Here is a 21,339-nt window from a genome sequence, read left to right on the forward strand (position 1 = left end):
TAAAAATCTATATTCTTGAAGGTATACCTGGATGAAGATTTTATGTTTTATGCTTGTGCTTTATAAGGCCTTTGATAGTCTGAATATTGATACACTATTTACAACTATGTTTTAAAATGGTGAAATAGGAATGAACAATGTCAAGATTTAAAAGCTTTGTATTCACATTAACCTGCATGCGTGAGAGTCAATCATGAATGACCTTACAAAAACTTAAACTGCAACATCTACACAATGTAAGGAGACATAAGCAGCTCAATTTTTAAACCTGTAAATAAACAAGTTGTCTCCCTTCCTATGATCTAAAGTTCATAACGGTATTTTCATCAACGAGGATATATAACAATTTTTTTTTTCTCATTTAAGCAAACATTGATTGATTGTCAAACACAAAACTGGCGAAAAACTTTATTTAATTCTCGTAGATGTGAAACCTACAAACATTTAAAATCTTTATTAAACCTATAGAAATACTTATAGATGTGTATGCACTTTTATATTGGAAATCATTTCCTAGATAAAATTGTTGAATTGATAAACTAGCAATTGAAACTCGTCCACCTTGAGAAATTTTAATAGAAGAACTTAAATGTAAATACTATTTAGTAAATTATCATGTTAATTTTAATGATTACTGTTTCTAGATGAGTGCCACAATTTTCTGATGTCCAAACTATAGCCAAGAAAGACATATTATATATATATATATATATATATATATATATATATATATATATATATATATATATATATATATATATATATATATATATATATATATATATATATGTTTTTTCGTGGAACAATGGTAAACACAATCACAAAAATATCTAAAATCTTATTTAAACTTTCAGGACAAACAAAGTTTAAAATAGTTATGAATAAAAAAACAACCACAAACACCTAATTGAATGTTATTGTGTTGGAAACTATCTGCTGTGCGTGGTTAAACACGCTGTAAATAAACAAGTTTGACATGGATTCAACAGGAATTAAATTAATACTTAAAAGTAAATTATTTATGGTTGCATCCTTTGCATTAATAAAGCAATTCTGTTAGTTGTTTCATTAATCGCTCAGTACGCGGTAACCAGAGAAAATAAGATGAAATAATAATTTGAATGTTAATTTTAGCAGTTACCCTCCAACAGGTGTCTGATTATTTTTTCAGCCCTGAATGTCAGAGTGTGTAATTATTTTACTCCATTTTGGGTTCAAGCTACCTAAACATTTTACAAAAACAACTATTTAGCTCCCTGAAGTTTGAGTATAGAATAGACTAATGATGAGACTAATCAAATTCAGTAGAATATGTAAAGTGTCCTTTATACAAATATATACAAATACAAATACAGGTCACTTATATAGCGCAAAAATTATTATTTCACAAACACTGCACATTGGTAATCTGTGAAAAAGAATGAACAAATGAGTTTTAAGTCTTGATCTAAAACAGCCCGAACTGTCAATGATTTTTAAGTAGCTTGGTAGATTGTTCGACCACTTCGGGCCAACAACAGCTAAAGATCTATCCGCCATCTTAATTCGCCTCCTGGGAATAACAAGATTACAGTCACTTTGTTATCGAAGTCTATACCGACTGCTTGCTGGGACAAACATTTCTTGCAAGTAACCAGGAGCATAACCATGGACAACACGAAAGACCATGACCAAGACTTTGTACATGATTCTAGCATTCACTGGTAGCCAGTGGAGTTGTTTCAAGAGTTCAGCACTTGGTTGATCAAATGACGCATTCAGGACCACTCTTGCAGCATGATTTTGAGTCTGCTGAAGCTTTTGTATTTGGTAAGCTGGTAGATCGGTGAATAAACCATTGCAAAAGTCAATATGGGAGTTTACAAGACCATGCACTAACACCTCCGCTGACTTCTGTGTCAAATGTTTGCGTATAGCTTTTAAATTATGCAATTGCATTTGGGCAATTTGACACTTCTTCATGATGTGAAGGTCAAGGTTAAGAATGTTGGTCATTGTAACACCAAGATCTCTCACATGGTCTACTAACTTAACCATGCATCCTTCAACACTCACACTTGATATGGACATTTTAGATAATTGTTGCCTTGTTCCGTATAAAATGATTTCTGTTTTTGATTTTTAATAAGACAATATAAAAACCAAATCATACTGTACATATTTAAATGTGTTGGCTGATAAACCCCTTGATATTGGTTATCAATATGGTATCTGTACACTTTAAGTAGGACACGATAAGCAGTCACATGACCTTATCTCACATGACATGAGTTGATCAGCAAATTTAAAGTTTCAAAGTTAAAGTTAACAACAAAAGAAGTTACAAATAGTGGCAAAACTGGCAAACATGGCTTCCAAATTTGAGAGTTCTATTCACAGAGGATCAGACTTGTTCTTCGACTTCTCTTGTTTCACCTGTCAGGAAAATGACAGAAACACAGAGGCTGAATTTTACTGTGAAGAATGTTCTAAATGTTACTGTAACAAATGTGTGGAGCCTCATAACTATCTGTTCAAGAAGCATGCAATTTTGAGCAAGGAAAACATCAGCAAATGGCCTGAGACTAATGTGGCTGAACAAGAAAAATGTCAGGAGCACAAGAAAGAAAAACTGACAATATTTTGTGAGGACCACAGTCAGCTGATATGTCATGTCTGCCATGTACACAATCATCTGTAAGTGCAGGTGGACTTTTTATCAATATCTTTTTTGCACATGTCAAAACAAACTTTTACCATCTTTCATACCGTAATTACTCTATGTTTTCGGAAACTTAAAAAAAATATATATAAAAAATTTGTGTCCGAAAACTTAGATACGAAAAATATTCACAAAATACAGGTGTCCGAAAACTAAGAGTCGAAAATTGAAGTGTCCGAAAATAGCGTCAATTGTATCAACCACTACTGGTAATAGCACGCGCTTATAAAATACCATGCTGTATAGTATAAATTACAGTTATATATGTTTGCACTGCATTTTAAATAATCTTAAATGCTTAATTTATTTGACAGAAAGTTACTACAAGGTTGTACTTTGACCTACGAGTTCAAAGATGAGCATGTGATGTACCAATACTCGCTAGTATGAACCTGTAATTAGCGTTATAAACATATACAAAATTCAAATATGATCTATAATTCCAAAATCAGGTCAATATTAGAGTGATAAGGAAAACAGTCTGGGAAACTGTTATTTTAAAGAATTTTCCAAGGCCAGAAACTGTCAAATATCAATGACTCAGAACAAAACTCAACCTTGTTCTGAAAATCATGAAGGTAGACTGATACACAAAACATCAATTAAGAATCTGAATTTGGGGAAAAAATCAGAAATATTATAGACAGTTGTTTTAAGACCAAGGCCCGCATATTTCAATGGACTGGAACGAAACTCGAACTTTATCTATAAGTCATGTAGGTAGACTCACACACCAAAATCAATTTGGTATCTGCAAGCGTTTAGAAAAAGTCCAGAAAACTGTTATTCTAGTAAAAATTTCTAAGTTCAAGGCACCGAATTTTGCCAAAAATCAATGGACCTTAACGAAATTTGAACTTGATCTGTAAGTCATGCAGGGAGACATCACACACCAAAAATCAGGTAAATATCTGAAAAAACTCCTGAAGCAGAATGACAGACAAATGGACTGTTGAATGCCACCCAACCACTAGGCTTTAAAACATGATAAAATATTTAGGAATTATTTGCACTTTTTTACTGTATCAACATTTTTATGGTTCCCCCATTAAGACAGTTACTATGTATTAAAGGGGAGACGGAAAACTACAACGGGCGAGGCATGGTCAGGGGTGATAACCCCAAAAAAGGGTTAGGTTAAGGGTTAGGGTTAGGGGTCGGGTTAGGGTTAGGGTTGGGTTTAGGCTAACCCAAACCCTAACCCGACCCCTAACACTAACCCAAACCCTAACCCTAACCCTCCCTTGCGCAATACCATACCATGCCTCGCCCGCTGTAGTTTTCCGTCTCCCGTATTAAAGATACTGAACAATCCCAGAATCATACACTGTGAAATAACCTCATTATTTTGACATCAGACAGAACATTCTCAACAACGAACCTAGTGAAATCCTTGTTGATAGTTTAAAATGAATTAATCATAAATAAAGAAAAAACATAGTTTTGGGTAAATTAGTGATTTTTGTTCACTGCATCACTCATGAAACAAGAGATGTTTGCATGTATCAAGCAAAGTCATGTCTAAGACCTTGACCTGTTGGTTTGAAAACCATAATGCAGGTTTTTTTTTGGCCCGATTTTATAGCCAAAATTCGGCTATGTTCCCAATCCCAAAAAGTATACTTTTTTCCCAAAATGTGGCAAAAAATTCCCAATTTCCAAAAAAAAAAATGTTTTTTTTTTTTTTTTTTAGAAAGAAGTTTAATGCGTATTTTATCTCAATTTCAATTCAATTACATCTAACAAAGTATTATATGATTTTGTTCTTTTAATTTGAATGATTATAAAGAGTTATATCAAATTTAGTATTTCCCTTATCATTGGACTTTTCATGTGGAAAAAAAGGCTAATGAATTTATTTTTCCAATTTCATGAAAATGCCGATAAAATTCCCAATTCCAAAGCCATGGGCTATCTTCCCAAAAAGTGGGAATAAAAACCTGTTATGGGTCATTCTTTGTCCATTGAACCAGCATATATACCGTAAATGTCCTTATTGACGCGCACTGCGCGTGTTTTTTCAAGATCCCTGAGCGTTTAATTCGAACCACTATTACCTATTCCTCATATTTGAACAGTGTAACATTTTCATTACCTGCCGCTTACAACATTGTTTAATCCAATCGTATGACAGTCTGCTGCAGACCCATTACATCGCAATGTCCAATTTTACGAAATCGTCACCTGTGCTGACGACAATAGTTATTATTTGTGTTGGTTTGTAACCTACGTAGTATACTCGCACATTAGCATATTTACGCAGAGATTGGAAAATATTCGTTGTTTCAATGCTTAGGGCCGAGTAATTTCGGCGAATCGGAACTCAACTTGTGTAAAACACTTGCTCAATTAACCGTTAAACTCCACCTCCGTTCTCTGCAAAAGATTAGAAGGCGGAGCTATGCACGTGCTATTATTTAATTGGACGATTGCCATTGAGGAACAAACACGCGATTGGTTCTGCATGTTGATTGCTAGACAAAGGAAGCCAATTTTGTTGGCGAGAAATTGTCGCTTTATTGCTCAGACAGGAAGCGGCTTTCCTTTGATGACGTCAAACTATCAATTTACACAGAGCGCAAATATTTGGAAGACTTTACCTGACTTTTTGTTTACAATTCCAGTAAAAAACACTTGCTAACATTTAACTTTGGATTAAATTATCAAAATAAGGCAAACCGAAGCTTAGAAATATGATTAAATTAATTTGCGTCAGTTCAAATAAGACGTTTTGTGTTGTAAATCAACAAGTTTTCATGACAACAAAAACTTATACAAACAATACCGCAACGATGCGGGGATCGATATACCTCGATTTTTTTTCATGACCAATCTCATAAGTCGAAGAGCAAACATATAATTTGTGTAAGAGTAGTTTATCTTATTTAAGATTTAAACAACGGGCATCGCATTGCGAAATGGTGCGCATTGAATTACAAAAATGATGCACAATTTTTCGTTTTAATTAGAAAAAAGCACACTGCGCACCTTTTTATCCCATTTTCAAAGCGAAATTGACGGTATAACACTTTATGGAATATACTAGCCTGTATTCAACCTTGTGGGATATACATGTCGCGTGCACGGACTACTTTTTACTTTACCACTGAATGATTTTTCATAATAAATAAAGTCGAGAAAACTTTAGCTTCAAAATTATACAACCTTCAACCTTTAAATCTAGTCATATGACATAATTTTCAACATCCGTATAATGATGAATCAGCTGATTGATAGCGTCATAAAATGACATACTTATTGCATCATTTTCCCCCAAAATGTTTTTGACGATTTGTTATAAACGCGACTTTTTTCACATGTACATCTACTGTATATCAACTTATTTGATATGTCAATTTATCACATTTTCCTTATTTCATGTTATGTGCATTGTTTATAATCCATGCATATACTTTTGACATTTAAGAATGTATAACACGCCATACAAAATGAATATCGCACAATTCATAAATAATCTGCAATATTTGCTTTCCAATTTAATTCACATTAGGCATAGAGCTGTGTAAAGTATAAGATGGTAAAAATAGCATCACACTAGAATTCGGAACGTCCCATTTTGTACACGGGTATTATCCACTCATTTATCTGTTGTGTAATGGAATGTTTTCCATTCTTTGTGAATTTATATATTAAATTATTTTCTTGTACAATAAGGGCATTTACCATAGACAAAAAAATATTGTGCAAGTTAAACATAATTATGTTTGTATGCAGAAATCTGCAAATGCAACCAAGTTTACTAACAGCTATTATTTGATAAACTGCTCCAGTTCATTTTAACAGCAGTAATTTACATAGAGTACCTGACGTAGCGTGTGACAAAGAAGAAAGTTTATTGAGTTTGTAAACTCATTTGAATATAGTGATAGGATGGCATAAGGGTCTTTATTTAACTATGCTAAAATAATTATTAAAGACCCTAGATGCAAAATCGTAAATTATTGAGTTAAACTGATTATTAGATGGATTTTAAAGGATAATTAAAGCTAAGATACTAGTTCGAGCGTGTTTTGGTTTTTGTTTTTACTTTTGTCGTTCCCTGTTCTCGGGTAAATGATTTTAACATGGGCACCATTGATGCATCGGATCACACACGGCATACCCATAACATTATAAAAAAACCACGTTCTGCGCGTCCTTCAATTCGTCGTCCGGCGTCGGAACGTATTGCCCTGTATATTAAGTCAAATAAAGTGTCAGTCTCTGCAATTGTCTGTTTACTCACTGAAATTGTCAAGGTCGTAGATGGTGTACACGTATGTTGACATCGACATCATTTTGTCGGGAGCAATCGCCGCCATATTGGATTTTGATCATTTTCTTTCGAAAATAAAATGAATTATAGTAAAGTAAAATCTTCTTTTCGCGGTCGTAATGTGTTACAATTCGCATACTGCGTAAAATTGAATCGAGGCATATGGTGATATTTTTACTTGTTTTACAGTTTGTGTGTAAATTTGTTTAAGACTATTTTGCGTACCAGGACAAATATATTTATATCACTATGCATGGTTACATTCGTTAGATTTTAAGCGCTTTTAAGACTGAATTAAAATTATTGTTAAAGTTTTTAGATCTATTTATGTTAAATGTTACGTTGAAAAAAAATCAAATGGGATAAATAGAATACTAGGATTAGCGTTGAATACAGAGAAGTTTATGTTGCTCGGCTCAAACACCGAAAGCGCTCGCCAAGGCTCGCGCTCCCGGCGTTCTAGGCCTCGCAACATTAACTTTTCTGTATTCAACGCTAACCTAGTATTCTCTATATCCTGATCTCAGCAAATTACGGTGTCACCGTGTTGCAAACAAAATGGCCGCAGAAACAATGTTTTCAGATGTTATGTGTCACTCTTTAATGGATTATGGGCTACATAAATCTTATCTTATGGTTCCGATAAATTCCGATCAACCCCAGATAAGACGGTCTGCGCGTCTAATAGGGCATGAGCGTCAATAAGGACATATACGGTATATATATATATATATATATATATATATATATATATATATATATATATATATTGATATTGATATATTTATTTATATATACTTATTTATATATATTTATTTATTTACATATATAAGCAATTTGCATGTTACAAACACATGTGACTTAGGATTTTCACCCGTTAAACTCAAAATTAACAAGCATCATTCATGTCCCCCAAGTAACCAACAAATTACAGATGATCATATGTCAAAGTGTTCACTATTAAAAACAAATGAAGCAAACAAATGGCACAATAATTAACCCGGGGACCTTAATTTTTGACCCTTTGACCTCAAACTTAATAGGCCTCTTCATTCATACCCTAATAACCAATATACCAATTCTTTGACAATAGATCAAAATGTTCTCAAGATATTGTGCGGAAATGAATTTCCTGATACAAGCACCTTTTAAATTGACATTTTGACAAGATGGGGTCAAAATTAATATATGTCATTCTTACATCAGTAACCATCATACCAATTTACTGGTATATAATCACAGGTCGCGGTGTCCTCTAGATGTCATACTGAAACCAATGTCTTGAAAAAAGCTCCTATGATCTTTACTTTTTCCTTGACGATATCAAAATCAAAATATGTCTTCTTTTCCTAAACCAATTTGCATGATCATAGGTAAGAGTGTTATAAAAATATAGTGCTGAAGCAAATCGTCTGTTCCAAAACAATGTGACCTTGACCTTTGACATGTGTGACCTGAAAAGCAATAGGTATTTCCCCTTCATTCAGTAAACCAATATATCAGTTTGCATGAACATAGATCAAAGCATTCTCAAGCTTCTGTGCAGATACAAATTTATTGTGACAAGACCCAGTGACTTTCAACTTAAAATGGATAAGTGTATTCCTTTTCTTTCAAGGAAACACTCATACCCATTTGCACAGTTGCAGGTCAAAGCATTCTATAAGTATGGCGCAGAAATGGATGGTCCATCCTAAGAGAGCTGAAGAGTAACATACCTTTTGCTCTTCAAAGAGGGCGATACAATAATAATCACGATGCTCTTCAAAGAGGGCGATACAATAATAATCACGATGCTCTTCAAAGAGGGCGATACAATAATAATCACGATGCTCTTCAAAGAGGGCGATACAATAATAATCATGTTGCTCTTCAAAGAGGGCAATACAATAATAATCATGTTGCTCTTCAAAGAGGGCAATACAATAATAATCATGTTGCTCTTGAAAGAGGGCAATACAATAATAATCACGTTGCTCTTCAAAGAGGGCGATACAATAATAATCACATTGCTCTTCAAAGAGGGCAATACAATAATAATCATGTTGCTCTTCAAAGAGGGCGATACAATGAAATTATCATGATGATCACTTGGGATTTAAAATTGTTATTCAACCAAAAGTGACCTTTATTTTCTGCATGATGGTGTCTCTGTTATAAAGCATTCAGTACTTTGTGCCCTTCTGTCCTGATTAATGTTTAACTCTTTCAGTGCGGGAACCGAATTTTGAAGGCCTGTGCAAACAGTTTGGATCCAGATGAGACGCCACAGAATGTGTCATCAGGATCCAAACTGTTTGCTATTCTGATAGTATTCTTTGAAAAAAAAATTGAAGAAAATGCTAATTTTAGAAATTTAGCAGACGACATTTTAGCAGACGACAAATTTCCCAGCATGCAAAGGGTTAATGTTTAAATATTATGTTTGAAGCTCATTAACATTCTTTAGTTTAAAAATTAAAGCAAAATATATGTCTTTAAAGATATTTCATTCAACTAAATAATATAATTCAAAATAATTTGAACGTTTAAAAGCATCAACAATGCTTGGAAAAAACAAACATGAGGTATAATAGACGTTTTGTTTTTGCAGGAAATGCAGTTATATTGTACTAATAGCTGACAAAGTGAAAGACCTCCTTCAAAAAGGAGACTTCAGGCAGTTGTCAGAAACTGTTGATACACAACACCGGCAGTTGATACAAATGAAAGATGACTTTGAGGAAAATATGAAATCTCTTGAGAAATCGTACAACAAAATTCTAGATGAAATCGATGCTTTACGAAAGAAAATTACTAAGTCATTGGATCAATTGGAGATCAATACTAGGCTGGCCTTGGACACAATGCTGGCTTCCATGAGGACATCTATCAAAACAGACATTGAACACTGCACGACGTCTATCAAAAATATAACATGCTTAACAGAAGATTGGTGCGGAAGAAAAGACACAAGTGAAGCACTGAGCTATATCAAGTACAAAAATTGCCATGACCAGTCCCTTAAGACAGACGCAGTTTTAAAAGCCATGACAACAAAGAATAAGATGACACTATCCTTTAATCCTGACACAACCATACAACATGCACTTTCCACCCTCACAGGATTGGGACAAATACTCAGCAAAGTGAAACAATTACAAACTGCTGAAAGCACAACACACAAAACAGTCACCAGACAAGAAATGTCTAAAGCTTGCAACACAGTATTCAGCCTACAACGCCAACCAAGTGATGTGAACCAACCATCAGTGATATGTGATCCAAACCAAGTCATCAGAGTGAAGAGTAGCAAGAAGTATAGAGTGAAAACGATGAATGATGCTCTTGAATGCTATATAACAGGTATCTGTGAGAAAGCTGCTGGTGAACTCATCATCACAGACCACTGGAACGATAATGTGAAGCTGCTGGATCAGACCTACAAGGTAATGGCCCACTGTGACTTGCCTGGTCATCCAATGTCCATCTGCAGTATTGATTCCAGTCTGGTGGCTGTAACTGTGTGTTTTGTCTCTAAAGTCCTCTTCATCAGGGTGACCAATGGTCAGCTGGTAATCGACAGGATACTGGAGCTCCAACATCGCTGCTGGGGTATTGCCCATCACAAGGGTAACCTGTACATTACAAATGGTATGGCTCTGTATCACTACACTGTGGATGGAAGACTGGTGAGCAAGATGTATGAATATTCATCAGGTTCAAGGATAGGTAATAATTATCAATATCATAATTCTAATTATCAAAATGTTTAAGACTCATGCTTCTACTGTTATTGTAATAAAAAAGTATTAAGCGTCATAAACCAGCAATTTTATAAAACAAAGGTGTGTTTTGTAAATAACCAGCTTAACAAGTTAAACTTAATTCCAAAATGTCATAAAAAACGCATTTATCATAATAAGAGATCAATTTCCTAAATGAACTTAGACATAGATGCATTTAATAATTATTACCGAAGTTAATCATGTGAACAAAAAATCTAAATAAAGAATCTGAATAAATTGCATTCACAATACAACTGATCTTTATAGTTGACATTTACTTTCTCAATGTCACAAGGGTTCTTTCGTGTAAATGTATACATGTTCTTTAATTAAATATACATCTTTTGTATGTGCTAAATTAAACTTCACCAAAGGGTGATTTTATAACATAACAAGAACATTACTACTTTTGATATCATGATCACATCATTTCCATATATAAATAACAACTCCTCATAATTGTCTTCCATATCACAGACAAGAACTGTGCAGTGAGTCCTGATGGAGCCAGGATATACGTAGCCAATGCGGCCAGTAATCAGCTGGTAACACATTCCAGGGATGGTAGAGTGATCTCCACACTCACTGATCCTGCACTGGGCGGGAATTCTGCCTTCTTCTGCCTCCCGGGTATCCATGTGACAGACTTAGGACAAGTTCTGGTATGTGGAGTCCAGTCAAACACAATCATCCAGGTGGACATGGATGGAAGAAAGAGACTGACAGAGGTGGTCACAGCCAGGGATGGTGTGACTAACCCGCGTTCAGTCTACTACAGTAAGCACAGAGGCTCACTCATTGTGGGAATGTGGGAGAGGGATGACATTAGAGTGTATGAGGCACAGTGACTGGTGGAGGTGGAGGATGTTAACCCTTTGCATGCTGGGAAATTTGTCGTCTGCTAAAATGTTGTCTGCTGAATTTCTAAAATAAGCATTTTCTTCATTTTTTTTCAAAGAATACTATCAGAATAGCAAACAGTTTGGATCCTGATGAGACGCCACGTTCTGTGGCTTCTCATCAGGATCCAAATTGTTTGCAAAGGCCTTCAAAATTTGGTTCCAGCACTTAAAGGGTTAATTTATAATAATTTACACGCTCATATGTACAGTTGTCATGTAAAACAATGTTACAGTTTGCATACACTGTATCACATACGACACAGTGATTGTTGGAATAGGACATATTCAATATCCCCTGTATGAAACTAGAACACATTTTTCAACGAAACCAGTCTTTACCATACCTATATCATTATGAAATGTTAATAGAAATTTGGTCACAAAACTTATTATTTTTTAATAGAAACTAGGTTTAAAAGCATTGTTAAAAAATTTCAGAATTATCAATTCAAATGATTTTGTTTGAGAGAATTATTTAATTATTTTTATACATATTATATTATGATAGTGTTTATGATGTGAATGTATTTAGATGTGTTGTTATTATTATGTATTGTTATTTACACTTATAAATATTCATTGAGTCAGTATGTCAAGTATTGTTCATTTTTTTTTAAATTATTATTTCAGTAATTTAGTAAACTACAAGAGCTGTCTACATAGGATGACATATGCCCCTGAAAAACGCTTTGATAGTTATGTATAAGACAGCTAAATAACAGAACAAAATTTTGAAACCTAAATGCCCACCCAACTTCAAGGCCATGGCCACAGGGGTCAAAATTTGTATGCGTATGGAAAGGCCTTGTCTATATACACATGCAAACAAAATATGAAGGTACTTCTTATGAGCATTTTTCGAAATCTAAATGCAGATTTTGAAACCTAAACGCGGGCCCTAAGTTCAAGGTCAAGGTGAAAGGGGTTAAAATGTGTGTGCGTATGGAAAAACCTTGTCATTATACACATGCATACCAAATATGAAGGTTACATCTGAAGGGACATAGAAGTTTTGAGCATTTTTCAAAACCTAAATGCAGATTTAGAAACCTAAACGCGGACCCTAAGTTCAAGGTCAAGGTGAAAGGGGTAAAAATTTGTGTGCTTATGGAAAGACCTTGTCCATATACACATGCATACCAAATATGAAGGTTACATCTGAAGCGACATAGAAGTTATGAGCATTTTCGAAACCTATATGCAGAGTTTGAAACCGAAACGTCGACCCTAAGTTCAAGGTCAAGGTCAAAGGGGTAAAAATGTGTGTGCGTATGGTAATGCCTTGTCCATATTCACATGCATATCAAATATGAAGGTTACATCTGAAGCGACAAAGAAGTTATGAGCATTTTTCAAAAAAGTGTGACGGACAGACTGACGGCCAGTGCGATCACTATATGCCTACCTTTGGGGGCATAATAACATCAAGTTGTTATGTAACATGGTGTTTGAATGTGTTTGATCATAACAATGGTCTAATTATTTGGAATGTAATAAAAAGATTCAATATCCGATTGTATTATCTTCAACATGGTCCAGGTATACTGTGGACAAATCTTATAAACAACAAGACTATTGTCAAGCAATATAAGCTCCACCATTGTCAGAAATTGCAACATTTTCAGATTAAAAAATACATATATTTGTTACCATAGCAAACATAATTTTTGACGTAGGAACAAAATGAAATGACGTGCATAATGTCCAGATTGCCATCTATCCATGTTCCAAGTTTCATGAAAAAATATTAAGAACTTTTAAAGTTATCGCAGGATCCAGAAAACCACCATTTTCAGCAGTATTTCTAGTCTTTTTGTTGCCATAGCAACCAGAATTCAAGACGTAAAAACAAAATGAAATGACGTGCATAATGTCCATATTGCCATCTATCCATGTTCCAAGTTTCATGAAAAAATATTTAGAACTTTTTAATATATCGCAGGATTCAGAAAAGTGTGACAGACTCACAGAGCGAAAACCTTAAGTCCCCTCTGGTGAAACCGGTAGGGGACTAACAAGCAAATTTGTTAAATTGATATCCCCCGCCAATATGCTTCTGGACACAAAAGTGTTATATTTGACACTAAAAAAAGCATTTTTTCAAGATACAAAGGGCCATAACTCCGTTATTAACTGATGGTGTACAATGCCATTTGGCGTGCATCATCCTCTTATCCATATATATACTCATACCAAGTTTCAATGTAATCCACCAAAGCACTTCCCAGATATGGCTCCGGAAACAAAAGTGCCGGACGGACGGAAAGACGGACGGACGGATGGACAGACAATGCCAAAACAATATACCTCCGCCTATGGCACGGTATAAATAATTACCTATTTAATGACTCAAATTCTTTTTTTTTTAAACAAGGATTAGTTTTGATAAATGGCACTCTTTTTAACTCACAAAACAGATATCTTTGGTTCAGTGGGCTATTAAGGTAGAAGTAATTGAAACATTTAACTTGTGATAAGAAACTTAATTTTCATTTGTTAGTGTTTTATTTACCAATTTACAAAACTGATTGCTTGCCAGAGAGTTAAAAGTATCAATAAAATCAAGATAAGCTTTATGTTATTATTCTTATTTAATTAACCAACAATGAAACCATCTTAGTAAATTTTAATATAGAAAAGATTATTAAAATATTGAAATTACAACACTCATAAATGTACTAAATCATGAATTAGAAATTGTGCACACAATCTAACTAATGGGACCTAAGTCACTTACCTCAGACTGAGTTGAGAATAAAACGTACTGTAATTACTCCAAGTTTTCGGAACACCACAGTTTTTCTCCAAAATAATTATATTTCGTGACCCTATATTTTCGGACACACAGGTTTTCATCCATAATTAATGACGCTAAATTTTCGGAAAGTTTATCTTGCAAAACTATTTTGCCAGAATTCTGCCCTACTGCGATTATCTTGTGACACTTCACTCATGCGTTTTAACAACCGGATTAAGGTCATAATACCTGACAGACTAATGGTTTAAGGCAACAAACCATCACCTTTTTGTTATTTGGTAAATTACTATGAATACTGGCAATAAACAATGGTTTCACCCAACAGCTTACAGTGAAACAAATACAGTAGTACATACATGTACTACTATACGGCGTGGTATTTAACAAGCACGTGCTATTATTTGGTGAAATAATTGACACTTTATACATTACACACCTGTATGTGATTGTCAATGCAATATTTTTAGTGTCTCTTAAAGCTCAAAAACCTGAATTATTTGTCTGTAAATTTAAGGACATTTTTATTTTTTTAATATATTTTGAATCTAAATTTTCGGATTTATAAAAATTATTTTTAAGTGTTCCAAAAACTTAAGAGTAATTACGGTACTTCATGAAATAAATATTTAATTGCTAGGAAAATTGTTATAGCAACTCTATAAACTATATCAGGAGAAACATTCTCGTTCTTATCCAAATCTTGTATAACAGAATACAAACTTAAAATATAAAATGATTAAAACAGGGATCACCGACCTGGAACGGTCAAGCCAATGATTGAAGGCAAACAGAACCTAGACTTACCCCAGAATGAATCACAAATGGGCGTTAACAACTTTTGCAATCAAATGTACATGTATCACTGCAGACAGAAAATGAAATCTTGTATGCCAAAACGTGTATGTGTGAATTGAATATAACACACATAATTTTAGTTAACTAGTGTTGTAAGTATTGAAATCTATTAAAACAATTAGAGGAAAGCTATAACAAAATTTTCGTATACAAAGAACGGCCCTCCCTACCTGCAGGAGAGGAAGCTTGGTGCAGGTGAGGGCATCAACCAGACACTTGTTCTGGAACGTCTCAAACATTGTGCTGATTGGGAATTCATAGCCCTGAAATTTGGAACATATATACACGTTTTTTCAATAAATAGAAACACCAGGGGCGTACAATTGACAATTTTTTTACTATTTACGCATGCGTTTTTGATATGTTTATTGAGGAGCCAAATCCATCACACACGTACATGCGAAGTTTTACATGCATATCTATTATACTTTTTTAGATATGATGGTTTGTTTGTGCCAATGTATATTATTCAACAGAGCCTAATCTAAATTTCTGTTACTTTGTTTAATTGTCAAATATGCAGAATATAAACGACTGTATAATGTACAGAGGATTTTAAAATTAACTGTACCTCATTCTGAAGATGCTTATCTGTTCGTAGAGACCGTCAGTGAAGTGTTTCTTTTTTATCTCACGAAAATTTCAATGGACAAATGAAGAAAGAAAAATTGTGTTGTCTCATTTTTTTCAATATGTACTGAACACAAGTTTTGTATTTTGTATAAAACGTGTTGTGTTGATTTCGATATAATGTAAATTACAAAATAATCATATTAAGTACTTAGGTCAACCACTAATTACAGATGTTTATTCGTTCTGTTTCCTATATAAGTGCACGTCAATAAATTTAAACAACACTATAGAGTAACGGAAATTTAATAAACATTGAAAAATGTATTGCGTGAAGCAAACATTTAACAATAGCCGATACAAAGCTATCGCACTAAACATGCAAAAATGCATGATAATGGCATTATCTATACATAATATATCTTAAGTGTGACATATACTACTTGTGAAAAATAGTGTTAACTGAGCATTTAGACCACACAAACTGTTCCTTTGCAGTTTTACAATATTTACATACTATAATTTATGCACACACAAAAGTGCTAGCATTCTTTATAAACCATTGCAATGAAATAAACACAATGGAAGTATAAATCCCAATCTCCCAACATGCCTGAAACGTTATATATGTTACAAGTAACGGATATTTTATCGTCACTGACATTTCTGTGATCGCATATACCAGAGGGGGTAATCACATGTCAAGAAAGTCACGTCAAGATGACAACGTACATACAGAGACAATTATTTTTCGCCGTTTTATACCTTTTATTACTTCTGTTTATTTTTTTCAATGAGGCTCACTTTCCAGCCATATCAGTAAAAAGGTGATTAGCGTTTATTTCGTATTTAAATTCGCTTAATATCTTGACTTGACTCCCCACAAATTTTCTAAATGGAGCCCTCATTAGGTCATCCCGCTAAAAAATTTCGCACCGAGTAAAGTCAAGATATGGAGCGAATATTACTATGAAATAGAAGCCAGTAACTTTCTTCCTAATGTGGCTGGAAAGTGAGCGGCATAAAAAAATAATACAAGTAATAAAGGGTATAAAACGACGAAAAATACCTGCCTCGGCATGGACGTCGCCATCTTGTTTGTCACGTGATTACCCCCTCTGATATACTATTCAACTTCTTTGACTTTAGCCCGTTATTGTGTAGGTATATTCATTTATACCAGTAAACCGGAAGTTTAATTTATTATAAGCATTATTGCTAAATCTAATACTGTTCATAAAGGTTCTGAATATTCACGCGAGTGCTGTTTTCCAATTGAAACATTCTGTTTGACTTCCCTGTAGCAATTGGTGCTGCAATAGTACATAAAACATCAGTTTTCTTGACCGAAAGTTTATCTTTTTGTGTTGGCCAACGAAACAGCTGTTTTCTTTTTTCCATAAAATCAATCTTTATATCATCTTCATCGGTTTTAATCACTTTTCCAATGTACCACTTCTGTTGGTAAACCGCTGCGACGAATTCGTTTATGACATACTCCGTAGATTCGTTGACTTCTTCAGATTCTGATGTCGGTACAGGCTCGTTTGCCGCCTTGTGTCCATTTAAGTTTCCAGCTGTTTGAGCCGATTCATTTTCAGCCGTTTGTTCAGGTTTGTTTCAGCTGTTTGTTCAGACTCCTTTTCAGCCATTTGTACGGAATATTGTCAACCACTTGTTCAGAATCGTTTTCAGGCGTTTGGACGAATACCTTTCCGTCGCATGTTTTTGCCGGGGTCCACGAGTCACACATTGTTCCCGACAAGCATGAGCTACAATAGCAACTTGTATATCGAGTAAGTATATTTGATTCACCATTTCCAACAATGGCATGTATCTTCATTGTGCCAGTGACAGATTTCACTTTGCGTTCTGACATTGTCTGATCCTTTGCTCTGCATTTTTCATCGGACACGTATCAAAACGTTATGTTTTTTAAGCTCGACGATTTTGCCCAGTTGAAAAACTCAAATGCATTGCTTATTGCGTGTCACCCGCTACGTGTTGCTTCGTCGGCCATGCGCTTCGTGGTACCTCCAAGACCATCACAGGGGCCCTTACAGTGGCCGCTTTCGAAAAAGTTCCATCGAGCACGACATCTGTATGTAGCTTTATGATTCGCTACCGCATCAAACATATGTCTGTTTCGGTACTGTGAGGACGGCGAGTCGCTCCAGTAATGTATTGTAACCAGATTAGGGTCTGGTATTCGATCATCCAGAAATGCCAATACAGTTGAAGACTTGTGAGCAAGTGTGTCCGACACAGTGACAAAACTTTTGTGTGCAATACATCCATAAGAAGATTTCCAATACGCAACTGCCGGGTGTAGAGTAACGGAAGAATGGTTGAAGTATGCACTCTGTACCTCCTCATGTGATCGACACAAATAATATTCAGCAAAGTCAACCTGAACTATCATATGGTGCTCAGGTAATTCATGTTTTAAGATTTTTAACTGTTCGTATTGGGTGTGCACTCGCTGGACATGCTCTTTGAAATCAATCATGTGAGTTTCGAAGTTTTCTATAAACTGATCTTTGGTCATCTTACTTCCAACTACCCTTGTAACTGTCTTCTTTTTTGCCTTTTCTTCAGTGTCGACTCACTTCCATTGACTGACGAAGACATCTTCTGGTATTTTTTTCTTTTATGATCTCTTTAGTCAGTTTTTGTGCTGCAACTGTTTCTGGATTTGCTGGAACGTCTTCCGCATATTTTCTTATTTCCTTTACTGTTAATGCCGCATTCTGATGTTTGGTACAAAGGCACGACAGTCTGGATGTCATAGACGTTTTGTAAATATAGCTGGGTCGTGTTCTACAGAATGTTGTGAACGAAATGTCAATATGAGGATGTTCAGCTTTGAATTTTAAGTAGAGATTTTTGAGGTAATCGGTCAGAATATGTATTTGGACATTCCTTTTTTAAGCCGTTTTGCGTCATTTTTTCCAGGTTGCATTTGGCTGTTATCTTCATGCTTCATGAAAGTAATGACATCTTCTTTGTGTTTTTCCAACTTGTTGCAGCGCTTTGATGTTCTATTTGTTTGCACCTTGGTATTTACTGTCCCCAGCTGTCGTCTGCCAAGTCCCGTTTTTGCGGACAGTAAGCTAAGACACTTGTTCTTGTACTTCTTTGTAATTTTTCCAGAGACAATGCTGTGCAACGTTTTCAATTTGTGTTTAGGTATGTTGTTTCTTGCGTGTTTGATTTCGCTAGTGATCACATTTCCAAGGAGTAATCGTATCCTTAATTTTTCTCTTTGAAATTGATTAAGATTTGCATCATTCATTTCTTGCTCGGTTTGTTTGCTGGGTGTTAACTCTGCATGTGGTGAGCTTACTTTTCTCGCCTGTTGAAGTCTCTGTAAAGCCCTTTGTGTAGATTTTAGTTTTGTTTTCAGTTTTTCTCTTTCTTGCTCTAATATTCGTATTCTAGAATGCGCTTCCGACCTATCTCCTTTCCACCGCTTCATAGCAGCATTCCGTTTTCCATTATATCTGTCCGTAAAATCTATTTTCACCAGCATTCTACCTCGTAATTCTTCAGCTCTTTTTTCTGTTTGACTACCACTACTTTCTGCTCTTTCACTGGTACCATTGCTGTCATACCCACTTTTAACACTCATTATCTGTCTGGCTCGTGCTGCAAGTTTTATTGCATAAAATGCTCTCAAATTAGCCCTGTTCTTCCTTTTTCTCTCCTGTCTATCTGCTTCAGAAAGTTTATCAGAGGAAACATATTTTTGCTGTTTTCTTTGTTTTTCCTTTCTCAGATACTCTTCCTTATTCTTCTCCTTTTGCCTCTCTCTGTAGGCTTGTTGAATTTCTGCAAGACTCTTACCCATATTTTATTCTTGAAACTGATAACATGAAAACATAAAATGTCCGTTACCATTCATGAAATATCCGTTACCAATATTTCGTGGGTACTCGATGGTACATGAATATCATGTATTCAATAACTTTAACATGATTTAAGTAGAATTACCAACTCCATTGCAGTAGGTAGTCATATTTCAACTATAGCATTGTCTTGAAAGTGTTATTACACCCAAACCGCAAGCTTGAAATTAAAGCAATAAAATAAGTTCACTGTGAATGATTATTACAAACACATTTTCACAATTTAACCCAATAATTTCGTTACCTGGTCTTTAAAAAATGTGCATTCTATAAATTAATTAAATAAAAAATTAGTCAATCAAATTAAATTAACACATAAATTCAGTTTCAATAACAGTACACTTGATTTAGAATATCCGTGATCAACAGGTAACGCAGATTTGGCAACTTCACAACATTTACATCATGGACAAACGAACGCGCCTTGAACAAAATAACGTTTTAAATAACATAACGTTCCTTTCTCGAGATGGATATTCTGAGTGTTTAGAGTTAGCCTATAAAGAAATATAATTTGAGTACGTAAAATGTGTGTACTCACCTTTGTAAAAAATCTCAGAAGGTTAACTGTTATTTGGCGATACCCACAAAGTTGAGCGTTCAATAAAACAATATGGCGATGATGACATCATCAAATGACGTCATGCTTAGCCTTATTTGTTTTAATTAATATTTTAATATTCTATTTGTGGGGGAGTTTAGAATTTCGGTCACGGAAATTTAATAACGGAAATTTTAAATTGTGTTTAATATCTTATATTAATACTTGGTTTTGTAAAGATTTTCACTGATAGTTTACTTTGTGTGGCAATTGACAAAATAAGTGACAATATGTTAATGTCGCTAAAGGTTGAATCATGTAGAATAACATAAAAATGCCCATCACGGAAATTTAGATTTTTACAAAGTACGAAAATCATTACATTTGAGGGAACTCATTATCGTAACTTATAACATTTTATTCGCGAGAACGAGCTGCCTTTTAACTAGAGAATGCATAGAAGGTAGAAAAGCTGCATCAAAAACAAGTTTAAAGCTATATTCGCGTTCTTTGATCGTCTCTTAAGGTCATGGTTACGGCAATTTAAAAATAAATCTTTAACTTTGGCAACATAAACTCCATCTTTTTTTTTCATTCACATGTGTTTTAATGTTGATTGGGACTTACTGTTTACATTAACATATTTGTTTTGGAAGAAAATGCATTGTTTAAAACCAACAGTATCACGGAGGTTACTTATATGTGGATGGTATAATGTTATTAATATGAGAAGGCCACAGTAACAGACATTTAAATAAGATGTTTTGTTAAATCATTTTTGCTAACTATTTGATATGAAATGCCAAACTACGATTAATTTTTATTTTATATGAATGGGTTTATAATGTAAAACAAGGATAGCCCGTGTTTTATGTCGTCAATGTGTCGTTATCACCTGGCGACAGGTATTGTTCCTATTTATTGAAAAATCGTGATAAATGAACTCATTGATTGAAACAGTGACTGACCAAACAAAAAAAGACTGAAACACACAGAGTTATAAATACATGTGATGTAAAACAAAACCCCTGTGTTTTCGAGCAATACCTATATGTGTTCAA

General features: G+C 34.4%; 2 protein-coding genes across 3 annotated transcripts in view; one reads left to right on the plus strand and one right to left on the minus strand.

The window, feature by feature from the left end:
- The window catches only part of LOC127850452 (nucleoporin NDC1-like), a 48,832-nt gene that overhangs the window by 15,700 nt on the left and 11,793 nt on the right, over positions 1-21,339 (minus strand). For both annotated transcript variants that reach the window (XM_052383488.1, XM_052383487.1), the window contains exon 9: positions 15,430-15,522. In XM_052383488.1, the coding sequence (XP_052239448.1) occupies positions 15,430-15,522 (93 nt within the window). The remainder of the gene's footprint in view (positions 1-15,429; positions 15,523-21,339) is intronic.
- LOC127850451 (uncharacterized) lies at positions 2,217-13,157 on the plus strand. The gene is made up of 3 exons (XM_052383486.1): positions 2,217-2,676; positions 9,571-10,688; positions 11,222-13,157. Exons 1-3 carry the CDS (start codon positions 2,348-2,350, stop codon positions 11,590-11,592), a joined length of 1,818 nt encoding a protein of 605 aa, XP_052239446.1. The 5' UTR covers positions 2,217-2,347; the 3' UTR covers positions 11,593-13,157.

Source organism: Dreissena polymorpha, chromosome 11, assembly GCF_020536995.1.
Source record: "Dreissena polymorpha isolate Duluth1 chromosome 11, UMN_Dpol_1.0, whole genome shotgun sequence".
In the NCBI taxonomy this organism is placed as follows: Eukaryota; Metazoa; Mollusca; class Bivalvia; order Myida; family Dreissenidae; genus Dreissena; species Dreissena polymorpha.